The following is a 14,445-nucleotide window of genomic DNA, read 5'->3' as shown; positions in this document are numbered from 1 at the left end:
ATAATAATAATAATAATAATAATAATAATAATAATAATTGTGGTTATAGGCAGACAAGTATCAGCCTGATTATTAAAAATCAGTATAAAGAGTAGGTGAAAAATACTCTTTTTGTATTTTCTTTTGTTAGTGTTGAATATCTTTAAAATTTTATTGATTTACCTTCTGCCTGATACTTCTCGCTGCCTATCTTCTCCCCTCCTGAAGTAGAATGAAACTTTGACTCAGGATCGGCATAATGAAAATATAGGAATTAAAAAAATTATAAGGCAAATACCAATGCTTCCTTTGCAGGCAAATATATGACCCTTTAAAATGACTATCACGCTTACCTAATTGTCATTGTTTGGAATGTGTTTTCATCTTATCTGTTGATCTGATGGAGTCTATCTCTGTGTTAAAAATCACCCCCCCTTGCTGTTTTGGCAATTGTTTTGCCATTTCACCTCCAACCTACATGGAAGTAGGAAATCAAACGTGAACAAAGAAAATCTCCAAAGTGTAAAGTTAGGGATTAGTCATCTCCAAATTGCAGCTGTGTTTGCACAGAGAGAGGTTACAGTGTTTGCTGAGACTGAAGAGAATAAGGGCAGTTACTCCATTTGGTAATCTTAATTCCACAGCCAATTGCCCGCAAATGCAATCCACGGGAGACTAAACTCTTGGTCCATCCTTCAGCTTCTGGATCTTGGTTCTTGTTTTATATTTCTTCATTTATCTCGATCAATATCTGCACATTGCTTCTTCCTTTCTTTCACCATCAGCAAGTCACGATCATGACTAGAGATGTGGCTGAACGTTCTGCTTTCTTTTGAATATATTTGGAGCCCTGGGTTTCAAGACTCAAACCAACCAACCAAGCAATGAACCAACCAATCAACCAATCAAACAAATGGATTAAATTGCATCAAATACTCTATAATTTTGAAATGTTCTGGACTCAATTCTTGCTCTATACATGCCTTTATAAAAACTTAGAGAAAGAGGGAAACATATGCTTTCTTGTTTTATCATTGTAACATTGAAATAACTGGATCCCAAAGATCAACCTCTGTGGGTGAGAGGAGAGTTCTGAATATTATTTACTCGTGTAAAGCTGAAATTGGAGAACTTTGTTACCTCGAGGTTGGAAAGAGTAACCATTAAGTGTGCTCAGGGCCTATACGGTTTCTTTGCCCTGTCCTGGCTGTAAGCACACACTCTGATGGGGACTCTTGTGCCATCTGATGGCTGTGGGGATGAGAGGTAGGTTGTCCGCTTCCCACCAATAAAGGAGAAAGACTGGGAAATGTCACTTGAACTTACTAGTGTGAGTCTTTTTATTTAGTATCTTTCCTATATTCTCAGCTTTCTATGAGTTGGATCATCCCATCCACTCTTTGTGTTATGAAAATGGCTTTCTGGGTCAGAAATAACTGAGCTCACATCTTACTTCTGTATCTCCTATCTATCTGTGTTCTTAGACAACCTACATAAACTCTCTGAGCCTCCTTTTCTGATGTGAACAATGTATTTATCCACTGTCATTCATTTCACCCACTAAGTATGTCTTGGGCTCTATAATATGCCAGTAACTGTTCTAGATACGGTAATTCAGAGGGGTACACAAGAGAAGAATATCTGACATTCTATTAGACTGGGGAGACAAAAAAATGTAACCGAAAAAATAAGAAAATAGAAAATAATGTCAAATAATCCATATGAAATGATTAGAGTGCTAGAAAGGCAAAATGAAACATAGGGATTCAATAGAGAGTATGGCAGAATGAGAGACTGGAAGTCTGGGACAGGAAAGTTCTCTGAAGAGAGAGCGTTTAGGCTGAGATACAGATGGTAAGAGAGCATGAGAGTCTCTTGGTGGGGGTTGGATAGGGAATCCTGGCAAAGGGAAATGGCAGGCAGAGAGCTAAGATGGGACCAAGTTTGGCATGTTTGGGAACCAGAAAAAAGGTGAAGTTGCTATTTCATAAAGGAAAGAAAAAAGCTATAACAGATAATAATACCTAGGAATCAAATGTGCCTGTAGCTCAAAGAGATTGATTAAAAGTGATAATGAATTCCAGTGGCATTTAACGGTAAGCTTTTTCTAGATCTGAACATACTATACTTATCGATTCCTCCTTTATCTCAGTTTCAATTTTTTCAATTTAATTTCCTTCCATTTCTTCACCAAAACTCCTTTTGAAACCTTTAACCTATGGTTAAAGGACAGATTTCGGTAATGATGTCAACAGGAAGTAGGCCGATAATCTAAGTAACAAGCAGTTCCCAGGCTGGTGTAAAAGAAACCTCTTTTATTTTCCCCCTTGCCTTTTTCTTCGAACGCACAGCCTCCAGGATAATTTTGTTCCTCCAGTGTTGATAGTTTTATGGCAGAGCCATCCGCATGCTGGCTGCAAACAGAATTTCACCCCACATGATTCAGCTGAAGAGACTAGAGTGAAGCAGCGTTTACAGAAAGCGTGGGTAGAGTGAAGGGAACTGACCGAGGATGTTGAGATGCCCAGAGATGACCAGCAGAAGGAAGCTTTTACCACCCTGAGACAGCTGAAGGCAGGTGGAAGAGTGCTCCCAGAGCCAGTGAGACCCAGAGCCGTGGAAGAGGGTGCTGCCTGGAGCAGCTGGAGACAGGGAGGGATACAATCCCAGCCAGAGAGGCGGTGCCAAAGCCAAGAGAGAAGGAGGAGGAACTGGTCAGACTTCTCTGTCCTCCTACCAGGCTCCCAATGACTGAACCCAATGAAAAGCCATCAGATAAAAGAGCTAAGAGGACACAGTTCATAGATGGATCACTTCTTTGAAGCACAGAGCAGAGAAGATATATAGAGGGGTAAACAGAAAACACATGGGTAAATTGACTTATTTTTCTTTGCCCTTAACTTCACTGATTTAAAAAAAAAAAAAAGGAAAGAAAAAGTAGTGCAAGGTTAATGATAATTAAGCGTCTGCTACTTTACCTTAGCATTGGCAATTGATACAGGATGGTAGGAATGATGACGAACTGGTTCTGCCTGGTTCTGTTGAAAGAAAGCAACTGTTCAGCTTCCACTCATGGCTGCTATGATGACCTCACTTCTAAAACCAAATGTGTGGGGTTTTCTAACAATAAATACATGTTGTTTTTCCACATCAGTTCTCCAGTTATGACACCAACTGGGTGTCCAACTATTCAATTCAATTCTGACACTATGTAGAGTTATCGCCAGACCTCACAGGTTTAAGGGCTCAGTCCCACAAGACTGTTCCCACTTCAGACACCAATCCCAAATGGTGGGAGCCGCCCAGCATTCCTTGACCGAATCAGATTTGCTGATTCACTAAAACAATCCACAGAACTCATGAAAACAATTTACTTATGTTTACTAGTATGTTACGAAGGATACAACTCCGGAATGGCCAAAAGAGATGTAAAGAGCAAGATATAGGGTATAAGAAGTGGCTCAGAGCTTCTCTGTCCTCCCTGGGGACACCACCCTCCCAGCAAATCAGTGTGTTCACCAACCTGGAAGCTCTCTGGAGTGGTTATTATGGAGGTTTTATTGCATAGGCATGGATGATTCATTTACTGCCCATTGGTGATTGAGCTCAATCTTGAACCCCTCTCCCATCACCAGAAGGGGTAGGTGGGGCTGTAGCCTCCAACCTTCCAATCATTTGGTCTTTGTGGTGATTGGCCCCATCCTGAATCTATCTAGGGGTCCCTTCTTGAGTCACTTCATTAAGATAAACTCAGGTCTGGCCAAAAAGGCCTTATTATAAGTAATGAAGGACACTTCTTTCACTCAGGAAATATCACCAATTTTAGGGGTTCTGTGTCAGAAACCAGGGACAAAGACTAAATTTATTTTTATTGTACCATAGTTGCCATGTGGCAAATGTGGATCAGACCATATCATCTTTCAAGAGGAATCAGGAATCCAAATTTTCATGTGAAGTCTCCCAGTCTTTAAATGTTGACAACCATTTCAGATTCTCCAAAAGCTCTTTATAGTCCAACAAAACTTTCTACCTGAAGACTGGATTCAGACCATGATTTCTAGTTTGGGACATGTGACAAAGAACTCCAGAACAGTGGTTTTCAACCCTGGCTTCACACTGGCATGACCTGGGTAGCTTTGAAAACTATGTGCCTGGACTTCATGCCAAAGCCGTTAAATTAGAGTCTTCTGGGCTGGGGCCCAGACATCGGTATTTTTGAAAATAGTTCTTGATCATTTTAATATACAGTCATTTTAAAGGAAACATTTTGGAATAAGTTCAATTTAGCAGAAAAGTTACAAAGGTAATAAAGAGTTCCCATATACACCACGCCATTTGTTAACATTTTACACCACCATGGTATATATGTCAAAATTAAGAAACTGACATTGATACATTACTATTAACTAAACTACAGACTTTGTTTGGATTTCACCAATTTTTCCATTGATATGCTTTTTCTGTTCCAGAATCCAATCCAGGGTACCATTTTTATATTTAGTGGTCATGTCTCATCAGTCTGCTATGGTTTGTGACAATTTCTCAGACTTTCCTTGTTTTTCCTGAGTAGCACTAGCCAGGTATCCTGGGGATGTCTCCAGAGCTGGGTTTGTCTGATGTTTTTCTCATGATTGGATCCATATGATGTATAGGCTTTTGGAAAGAATACCATGGAGATGAAGTGCCCTTCTAGTCACATTACATGAAGGTATATCTCCATTTTTGAGAACAACTGCTCCAGTTAATAGAGATTGAACAGACTGGAGGTAGCAGGATCTATCCAGCATCAGAACACATTAAAGTAGACGAGGACAGGAATTCAGGAGGGATGATGGGAGGCCAGCAACGGAGCTCTGTCTCTTCCAGATAAGCCACCTGAACTGAGAGTCAAGAGACAAAGTTCTATTCCAGATTCATATTCCAGTCTCTAGGGAAGGCAACTAGTGTTCGGTTTTTCATCTGTACGATTTAGAAGTTGATATCTGGGGCTATTTCTAGTCCTGAAATGATATGATTCTAAAACTCTGGAATGGGTTTTAGTTAGTTAAATAAATATTGTCCACAGTTTTGTTTCCTAAAGAGGAATGTTGTAATGCCAAGTAAGATGCTACCCAAATGCCTGGGTTTTGGCAAAGGAAGAAGGCTGAGACGCAGCTCTGCTTCATTATTTGGAGTTTATGACACTTGTATCCTCAGAATGTCAAGCACCTGGCAGGTAGAAAACAAATTGTAAAGACTAAAAAGAAAATTCAACTCCTTCACTCGTCTTTGTTCCTGGGACTCGACTGTTGTTCTTTCCATTACGATAGATTAAGAAGTAAATGATGGAATTTATTTTTGAAATCTCAGAAGGAGTGCACATTTTAGGACTTTTAAAAATCTCTTAATGTTGACCCTTTACGTAACTCTAACCGGATTTAGATGGAAGACTGGCTTGCAACGTGGGATATTCTAAGTTGCAATAATTTGTACAGAGCCCGTGATTGCAAAACCACAAAAATTTCACAATAGCGGAAACCTCTAATTAACCAAAATAAATGGCAGGGTGGGTTTGTTTTAAATATACGGTTAATAATGCTTATTCCTTTAAGATCATAAACCGAGAGATTCTCTACTGAGCTAAGAGAGGTAGGCTGCAGATGGTTTTGCAAAATTCTTTTCCACGTCTGTGTGTTAAGTCTGACCCAGAACATTCTACTAATATTGGATCAAACTCTCCTCTGATGTAAGTTGCCTGTGGGAATTGTATTGGCTGTGAAACTGGCTCCCCTTAGTAACTGGTGTAAAAAAAAAAAAAAAATTAAAAAAAAAATTTTTTTTTTAATCACAATTCTGTGGTTTGTTTTGAATGACTGAAGCCAGGTTCCTAGGCACTGAGACAAGAAAGAATGTCAAACGGGACCTTTAATATGTATTTATATTTAAACATCAGACCTAACAGAAAACCCTGAAGCTTTATACAATGATTGGAGCCTTGTAAGAACCTAATTAATGTATCTTCGGGTGAATGGTTGGCCTGGCACGCGAGCTGTCCCGAGGTACTCGAGGGGGTTCAGGTACCGCCTGGGAAGAATAGAAGCGGTTGTAGTGATTCAGTGGCCCGTCTGAAAGGGACATGTAAAGGCAGCTTTGTCTGGCGTGCCGCCTTTTCAGACTCACTTGATAATGCTGGTGTCAGTTTCAACTGAAGCGTGGGCCAGATTGCAGATAGCTTGCGCTGGCGTTTCAAAGCAGTTAATTGTGAAACTTGAGAAGAGAATGGGCACATTCTTCCTAAGGTGGCTATTCAAATGCAGTCTCTTCCCCCCAGAGCTCCAGTCTCACTTTTGTTTGGTTTCCACATAACATGCATGAGGAACCCGGAGCCTTTCCCTTGGTAGCTCCTGTACCACTGCCTTGGCTGGGACTGCTTTGCCTTGTTAAAATGTGCCCCGTGCATTAAAATGAAATTGTCACTGCCGGGTGGTGCAGCCTAACATGGTTTGACACTAAGTGCCGGCAGCTACAGAAAACAGACTTTTATTGCATTTATTCTTTCAGAGACGAGAGTCTCTAAAGGCTCGCCGCAGACATTCACTTAGTTAAATCTGAATGAAGCCAAAGTGAACAATCTATGCCGCTGTCTTTGTGTTACTAGAAACAGCCCCCATCTGGCTTGATAGGGCTGTAAAATAGTCTTAAGAAAAGATGATCATACTTGGGATCCAAAAGGGAAGACTTGGGGCTTTCAATCTGGAGCAAAAATATTTTAGGTGCGTAGAGTGGGTGAGCCATCTGATTTTCTACTTTAGCTTCCTCTGTATTTCCTAAAACACATTATACAGAATCCACAAGCACGTGTGCACCCCACCCCCACCCCCACCCCCCAATCTAGTTTTAGTCTTCATTTAGAATTCCATGTCACTTTAAGACAAAGAGAAAGGATTTGATTTGTAGGGCTCTTGCAAGCAAGCTTTAGATTCTTAACTGCCTTTTATCTAGATGAGTATCCAGAGAGAGATTGAACAAGGAGGGGGCTCTGGGGCATAAGCTTTTCATTCTGTAGCTCTCCTGGAATAAAAATTCCATAAAGTAACATCTGTAGTAATTAAGGGCTTACATTTCCTCTCCCATTCATGTCTCTGGTAGGAGAGAAGGTTATGGTCCCTCAGAGACGACGGATAGTAGATCCTGTGGGGAGACAGAAAGAACAGAATTAGAATTCTTTTGTTCCTAGAAACGCAAGTTTCCTACTTCAAAATAATAATAATAATAACAGGTTGGAAGATTTGCTGTAAAAGATTCCACAGAAAGAAAAACTTGAAGGAGTTAGGGAAACTGGACTTAGCTATTCCTAAATGTTTGGAATGGAGAAAGATTCACCTTGCCTTTCTAACCCAAATGTCTTCTGACTTGGAGGAACTTGTGATTCAGCAGTGAACAAAATGCTCTCTTTGTTTTTATTTTTATTTATTAAAATCGTATGTTATTAAGCTTAAAGAGGTTTGGTTGTTGTTTTTTCCCTCACATTTAGACATAAAATTGATTCATTCTTTACGCATTCTTCAAAATAGCACCTATGTGGATCCATTGGGCCATTTGATAAATGAAAAATAACCTATTGGTTTCCTGCACTTCCTTGCCATAGTAGGACCAGCAACATAATTTGTGGGACCCAGTGAAAGAAGTCCTTTTTGGCAGGACCCCTTGTTAGAAAATCATGAAGAATTTCAAGATGGTACTAGCAGAGTTTTAAACCAAGTACAGGCTTATTCGAAGTCCGTGGCTCTGTCGTTCTGCCCTGGTCTCATGCCAGGGAAGTCACTTTTGCTTGGTGGGTAGAGATTTGCCATGTATATGTGTCTCTATACAGAATAATGTGCCTCTACCCCTTGCCTCATAGGAATGTATATCAGAATCGACTTTTTTTTTTTTTAATTGAGTCAGAAAATAATGACAGCCCCCCATTGGAACATACCCCTGATGCCCTCTAGAATTCCTTAACCTGATAATTCAGGTGCCCTTGTCTGCATCTCTCAACGTATCTTCAAGAGTACCCACAACCCCTGTGAACCTTCCACGCAGAGGCAGTATTCTGCTCACCTCACTCCCTCTCAAAAGACACAGGGCCAGTTCAGCCCCCTGCCCTCATGACTTCTCTAAAGGCCCTTCTGGCCTCCTGTACCCAGTTCTTGGCGTTTTCCTGGTTTCTGGAATTCTTCTCACCCTCGAATTCCTGTAGCTGTAATAAATGTGTAACTTACTTGGCATTTGTTTACATATTTGCCCTTATCTCATTTCCTGTGTATGTGATAGGCTCCTGAAAACACACTTAAAATTTAGGTGTAGGGAAGTTTTATAACTTGAGTTAAAAGGCTCCATTCCAAGAAAGCTCACATTAATAACACAGCAGAAAATCCAAAATGATACTTTGCTTTTTAGACAAATTTCGCACATTTCATACACAGTCTTTCATATGTGTGTGAGCTGTTTTCTTAAATTTGTATTTGCCTCTAGTGTACTGTTTGGGGGACTTAATTTCCTTTGATCAGAATCAGCCCTTTAATTTTTATCTTTCCCATCCAATGTTATAAAATAATAAAACTCTGCTATAGTTAATTATTTAGAAAATGTTGCCAATACTAGTCTACTCAGAATAGGGCAACACTGCCAATGTTGACATTATGATGGTATAGTTCAAAATGTTCATTCATTAGCTTGCAAGTGAGATGCCAAAATTTGGCCCAAGAAACCTAGTCTAGGACTAATATGGATATCTAGTATGTAAAAATAGAGGATTTCCAAAATTCAAAGTGAAGAAAGTTCAGGACTTGGGGTTTAGGTATTTATGTTCTCCTCTCCCATTTGGGACCCCAAATAATTCTCTTTTGTACCTTCACCCAGTGGGTTTTCAATAAAAATGTCAAGGTGTTGATGACCACATTACTACGTTAATCATGGCGTTAGACTGCACGCACAGGAGACACAGTCCATCTCCTCAGTCCCTCAACACAACAGCTTAGTAGTTACAGTTCGGCTTTGGTGTTAGACAAGCCTCAGTTAAAATCTCAACTCTGCCACTCATTGCCAAGGTCACTCCTGTGTAAGCCTCAGAGCCCTCGATGTGAAGAGCAACCAGACCTTCCTTTCAGGTTTGCTAATTCAGACATTCAGCAGATATTTATCGAGCACTTTTAAATGCCAGACATTGTTTTGTGGATTAAATAAAATAATGCCTCAGTATTTCTTCTGGGAGAGGAGTCAGCATAGCGCCATCCACAGAGGCAACCTTCAGTGCGGTAAATAATACCTACTCTCAGCAATGGCGAGTTTGTGAAATTCTGATCATGGTGGTCATGGCAACAGTTGACAAGTCTCATAGAATTCTCAAATCAAGCTTTTCCGTGGCTTTCCTATTTTCCCTTTCCTTTTTATTTACTTTTCCTGAATATGCACGACCTTATGAAAGTATATGATCCCGTTTACCTCTTTTGCAGAATGGAGTCTACTGAAAAATGTGAAGTGGTAATTCAACATTTTAATGGAAAATATCTGAAAACACCACCAGGCATCCCAGGTAAGAAATACCATTAAGTAATCATTCATTTGTGTCTAGGCTTATTGCTGTTATTAAAATGAGTACGTGGTAAAGCTCTTGGTTGTCACTGGGAACAAAAAGGTTGCTTTTGTAATTGTGTATTTTTAAATGGTGTATAGGAACTCATCTTTCTCAAAACTACCAAAATCTTCTTGGTGCTTCTTTGGCCTTTCTTTTGACTCTCTGGTTGCTGATTGCCTGAAGTATATTGGAAGAGAAACAGCAAAGAATAGTTTAAAATGTGCTTCAAGTGAAGGAAGTTTATGACTCCTGTCATTAATGTTGGTGTCTTGGTTTCTGTTTTATAATGTATCTATCTAAACAGTGATACTCACAGTGAAGTACACTGATTGAGGCGTTTCCAGACATTTCTTACCAGTCCACACAAGAAGGGTACAGAGAGTGAGAGGAAGCATTTAGAAATGTTTTTTTTGTTTTTTTGGGTTTTTTTGCATTTAGAAACTTTTATAGCAATTTGATATTACCATGAAATCTGAAGGCATAATCTCATATTTTTTTTAAAAAATATCAGTTACTGGGGCGCCTGGGTAGCGCAGTCGTTAAAGCGTCTGCCTTCGGCTCAGGGCGTGATCCCGGCGTTCTTGGATCGAGCCCCACATCGGGCTCCTCTGCTATGAGCCTGCTTCTTCCTCTCCCACTCCCCCTGCTCGTGTTCCCTCTCTCGCTGGCTGTCTCTCTCTCTGTATCAAATAAATAAATAAAATCTTTAAAAAATAATAATAAAATAAAAAAATAAATAAAAATAAAAATATCAGTTACCGACATACTGATTTTTTTTTTTTTTTTTGTAAACTCTCCACTCATCAGAGATAGTTTTGAGAAGCACCAATCTTGACTGTCCCAGGGCATTTCACATTTCCCAAGACAAATTCCTTAAGCTTTTATACACCTCATATGATGATATGTTTCTGCTATTAAAAATTGCATTCAACATAAAGAATTGAATATATCACATGTGTCTGGACTTAGGCTCACAATGCCTCAACTTGCTATTAATCCGGTAGTAGTATATATGGCAAGTGTTTAATATTAAGTGAGTAGACTTAAAAATATATCTTATGCGTAAAAATACTGGAGATCGAATGAAGTGCTAAAAAGGAAGAATTATGAGTGGTTAAAGAAATGTCTGACTAATCCACATTGGTTTATTGGTTGCTCTTTCATTTTTGGTGATTCTCAGGGATAAGATGTGATTTCTTCAGTCTTATATTTTCCTTTTGACTTTTTAAGCTGGACCTCTAGAGTGTTTGCTATATAATGCATCTGCTATTTAAAACACATGGTTTGAGAGTTCAGGGGTTGAATAAAATGTGTTCCTTAAAACATGTTGAGGCTACATTGAAGAGGAAATCTGAACAAAAGGAGAAATATTACTGTAGAGGAGTCAGGGTCCTCTTAGGACTCGGTTCATTTGGGTGTCGGGGAAGGAGAAAGGCCCTTCAGACGCTCACTTAGGTGAACTGGAAACTCCACAGTAGCATCTCCTGGTTAATCGGAGAGCACACACACACTGATGGCTGTGCCTCGATCTGCTTAGCTTCCATGCGTCACGTTCCCTGGAGAACCGACTGCATTATGATCCAATTGGAGACATATGGTGTTGTTAAGAAAAGAGTTAGCAGTTTTCATCTCAGCGTGTAAGCTGCCCTTGAATTTTAGGAGAAATACTTATTTTTTTTTCTTTTAGCCTAAAAGATACTTTAAGACACTCTGCCCAGACCTATCATTGAATAAAGGGGTTTCATTGTTAGAGGATTCTCCCCTTATTTATCCCATTTTATCCAACGGATACCTGTCTATATATAAAGAATTCGAATTGGTGTGAATTAGATGGTTATATAAAAAAAATTAACAATGAGCAACTTATGTAGAAATCATTGTTGATTCAAGTTGTAATACATTTCAGGGTTTTTTTTTTTTTTAGGTTTCTTCATTTTCAGAAAAAGACAGTGAAATCCTTCTTGACTTGATTGATTTGAAACTGTACTGTTTGGCTTTCCCCACAGAACATAGCTGACTAATACAATTTAATGCTAAAGACAAAGAAAGTCACTACAAATCCCAAATGTCTGGGCATTCTTCCTCAATACACAGGCTGTGATATCAACCTGTCTAATATCATAGCTACACCCAATGGAAACATTGTGAATAGCAAGAACCTGGTTATGAGTTTCTCACTCAGTTTTATCCCAGGGGAACACAAGAGGCAACATAATTATGCTCAGTTATAAAACTCTTAAGAGATATAAGTTTATAGCTTCTGAGATTTGCACTCAATGTAATAGAATTAAATATACGATATTGATCATCATTATTACTTGAATTTGCTTATTTATGCAGTGGAAGTCAAACAGAGTTTATTAAATGTTTCAAATGTTAACAGAAGATATTTCATCTTTAATATTTAAGTTTGCTATGGAATAAAATAGGATATAATGCAAAATGTGGGTATTTTGGTAAGTCCAGTAGTAAAATGCCCTCATTGGGTTGATTAACGAAGTCAGAATGGGTATGATCAAATATGAGTGTATGCTGTTTGCCCTTACTGTCCCTCACTGCTTATTTGTTGTAGACGATTGAAATGTTATTGTCAAAAACTCATATCTTAATCCAATTCTCTATTCCAACTTGAAGACTGCAAGTGGGATGTCACTACAGGCCCTGCTATCAGATTGGAAGTGATTCCTTTGATATTTTCAAAAGAAATGATCAATTTCCTAACTTTTTCAATCCTACTGTAGCTTTAGAGAGACTGTCCTTGCTTGTGGGTATACTAATTAAAACCAACTATAATTGATCTGACTTCCCTACAACTAAAATGGAATTCAAAAAATTATAAAAATCTCAGTGTTCTACATTATCAAGATTTGGCACCTTTGAATTCAGAAGTTTGCAGTTCTCTGGAACTCACATTGATGGTTTCAATATAATGCTTTAAGGTCATGCTATTGATGGCCCCACAGTGATCCAATAGCAACCTGAGATTCTCAGGTGCTAAGAAAGCTGTAGAAAAGATGGCATGTTAAGTCAATCATCTTCTTATACTAGACCCCTGCTTTTATCTTACTTTAAGCAAGTAGAGAACAATCGGTACCAAATTTGCATTCTTTACTTCCTTATTTAGGGATGACTTGGAGGAAATGTGCACGTGTCACTGGGCAAACACAGTGCCATTTTGGTTTCTGTCACTTTTGACAAATGATTTCTCTTAAAGGAGGTGCAAAGTTAATTATTTCCCTAAGATGATCATCCAGTTTCCAAATCCCCTACTGTGTCATTTCTATACAAGAATAAGAAAGAAATCTAATTCAGCCAAAACTTCGGCATTGCTCTGAATTTCAAATTCGAAAAACATTATAGTTAAGGATATGTGCAAGGACGTGTAACACTGACCACATTTATGTTGCTGCTTCCATTTTGATTTGCGAGTCTAGCAACAATTTATTTGTTAAATATGATTCATGATGGTATTTAATCTTGATTCCTGCTGACAGATTATGTGAGTTGGAAGGAAATTTTGTAGATCTCTTCTTTTGGTTCATGCTTTCTCTCTTGGGGCTCCTCCTTTTTGTCCGTAGAAGATCTAACTTTAATGAACACATCATGGATCGTTAATGTGTATTAGAGCCTCCAGAACTAGTTCTGTTCACTTTGGATTGTAACATTGTCCCCAGATTTTGGTTACCTGGATCAATGAAGCTAAATGCACATGCCCAAAAAATCAAGTTATTTGAATTCTGATATATACAGTATGGGATCAGGCAACTATGTTGCTACTAGCAGGTGGGAAGGAGAGACCCACTTCAATCATGTAGCCATCTGCAGAAAGAGATCATCTAGTATTTTCTCCCTCCCCTAGAGGGAAAAGAAAACACAGTGTTCCATAAATGTTGCATGTCCTACATATCGATCTTGATGTTTTCTGGACAAAATGAGGGATCATTAGTTGCTTGCCTGCCTAACCCCAGACATTTCTTTGTCCCATAATGAATTGCACAGCAACGTTGTGCAGCCCCAAAGCATTTCATTTTCAAACCTCTGGTAAAAGCAAAGGGTAAGTTCCCAGACGCTTAAGGGATCTGTAGGGCATGAACTTGAAAGGTTCACTTCCAAAGAGCCCCGGAGCAGAGTGATGCACCATGTGGAAAAGGCTTCCACATGTAAGGACATGTATTGATGAACGGATCATGTAGGCTAGTTTGTAGAAAAATAAATCACATTTTGCTCTCAAACTAGACTGCCTGCAAGCGCATTTTCCTATCAATGGAGCAGTCTTTCCAGAAGAAAATGGAATAACCCACTTTTAGTATGATTTTCTTACTCTTTAGGTAATTATATCTAACCCCAGTTGAACTTCAAAAAAGTAGGGAAGGGTAGGGAAAGAGCTCACCATCTTTTAAGATGTTTTTAATTTAAACAAATCTGTGATCAACAGAAATTTAGACAACTAAGTGAATGATAGAGGAAGCATATTTTTCTAATAAATAAAATTGTGTGCCTTATTGATGCTTTGACATACAATCTTTCTATTGTGTGTTTAAGTAAAAATGTGTATGATTGTGGATGGATATATATTTATTTGTTTGTTTGTTTATTTATTTATTTCATGGGACTATGTGAGGAAAAATATTTAAAGTCTGGTAATTCTTTAAAGGACATGAAAAGAAATGTTGTTTGTTACATTTAAAACTTTTCCCAGAGTAAAATATCAGCAATGTACTTAAACGCCATTTATATTCAGTTAAAGGCACAGTACACAATTCCGAATGTTTGGCAATAGTATACAAATTCTTAGCAGTGGACTGTGTTGTAGTCCCTCACAGTGTTTCCTCAGTGATACCTGTCAATTAAGTCCACAAATGTAACAG

General features: G+C 38.7%; 1 protein-coding gene across 4 annotated transcripts in view; it reads left to right on the top strand.

Annotated features, from left to right (window-relative positions):
- RBMS3 (RNA binding motif single stranded interacting protein 3) overlaps nt 1-14,445 on the top strand; it is a 678,653-nt gene that overhangs the window by 432,911 nt on the left and 231,297 nt on the right. For all 4 annotated transcript variants that reach the window (XM_087870144.1, XM_087870143.1, XM_045774473.2 and 1 more), the window contains exon 6: nt 9,456-9,535. In XM_087870144.1, coding sequence (XP_087726270.1) covers nt 9,456-9,535 — 80 coding nt within the window. The remainder of the gene's footprint in view (nt 1-9,455; nt 9,536-14,445) is intronic.

Source organism: Ursus americanus, chromosome 20 (genome assembly GCF_024610735.1).
Source record: "Ursus americanus isolate L20-20 chromosome 20, mUrsAme1.1.p, whole genome shotgun sequence".
NCBI lineage: Eukaryota > Metazoa > Chordata > Mammalia > Carnivora > Ursidae > Ursus > Ursus americanus.
This window is presented reverse-complemented; position numbering and strand designations above follow the sequence as displayed.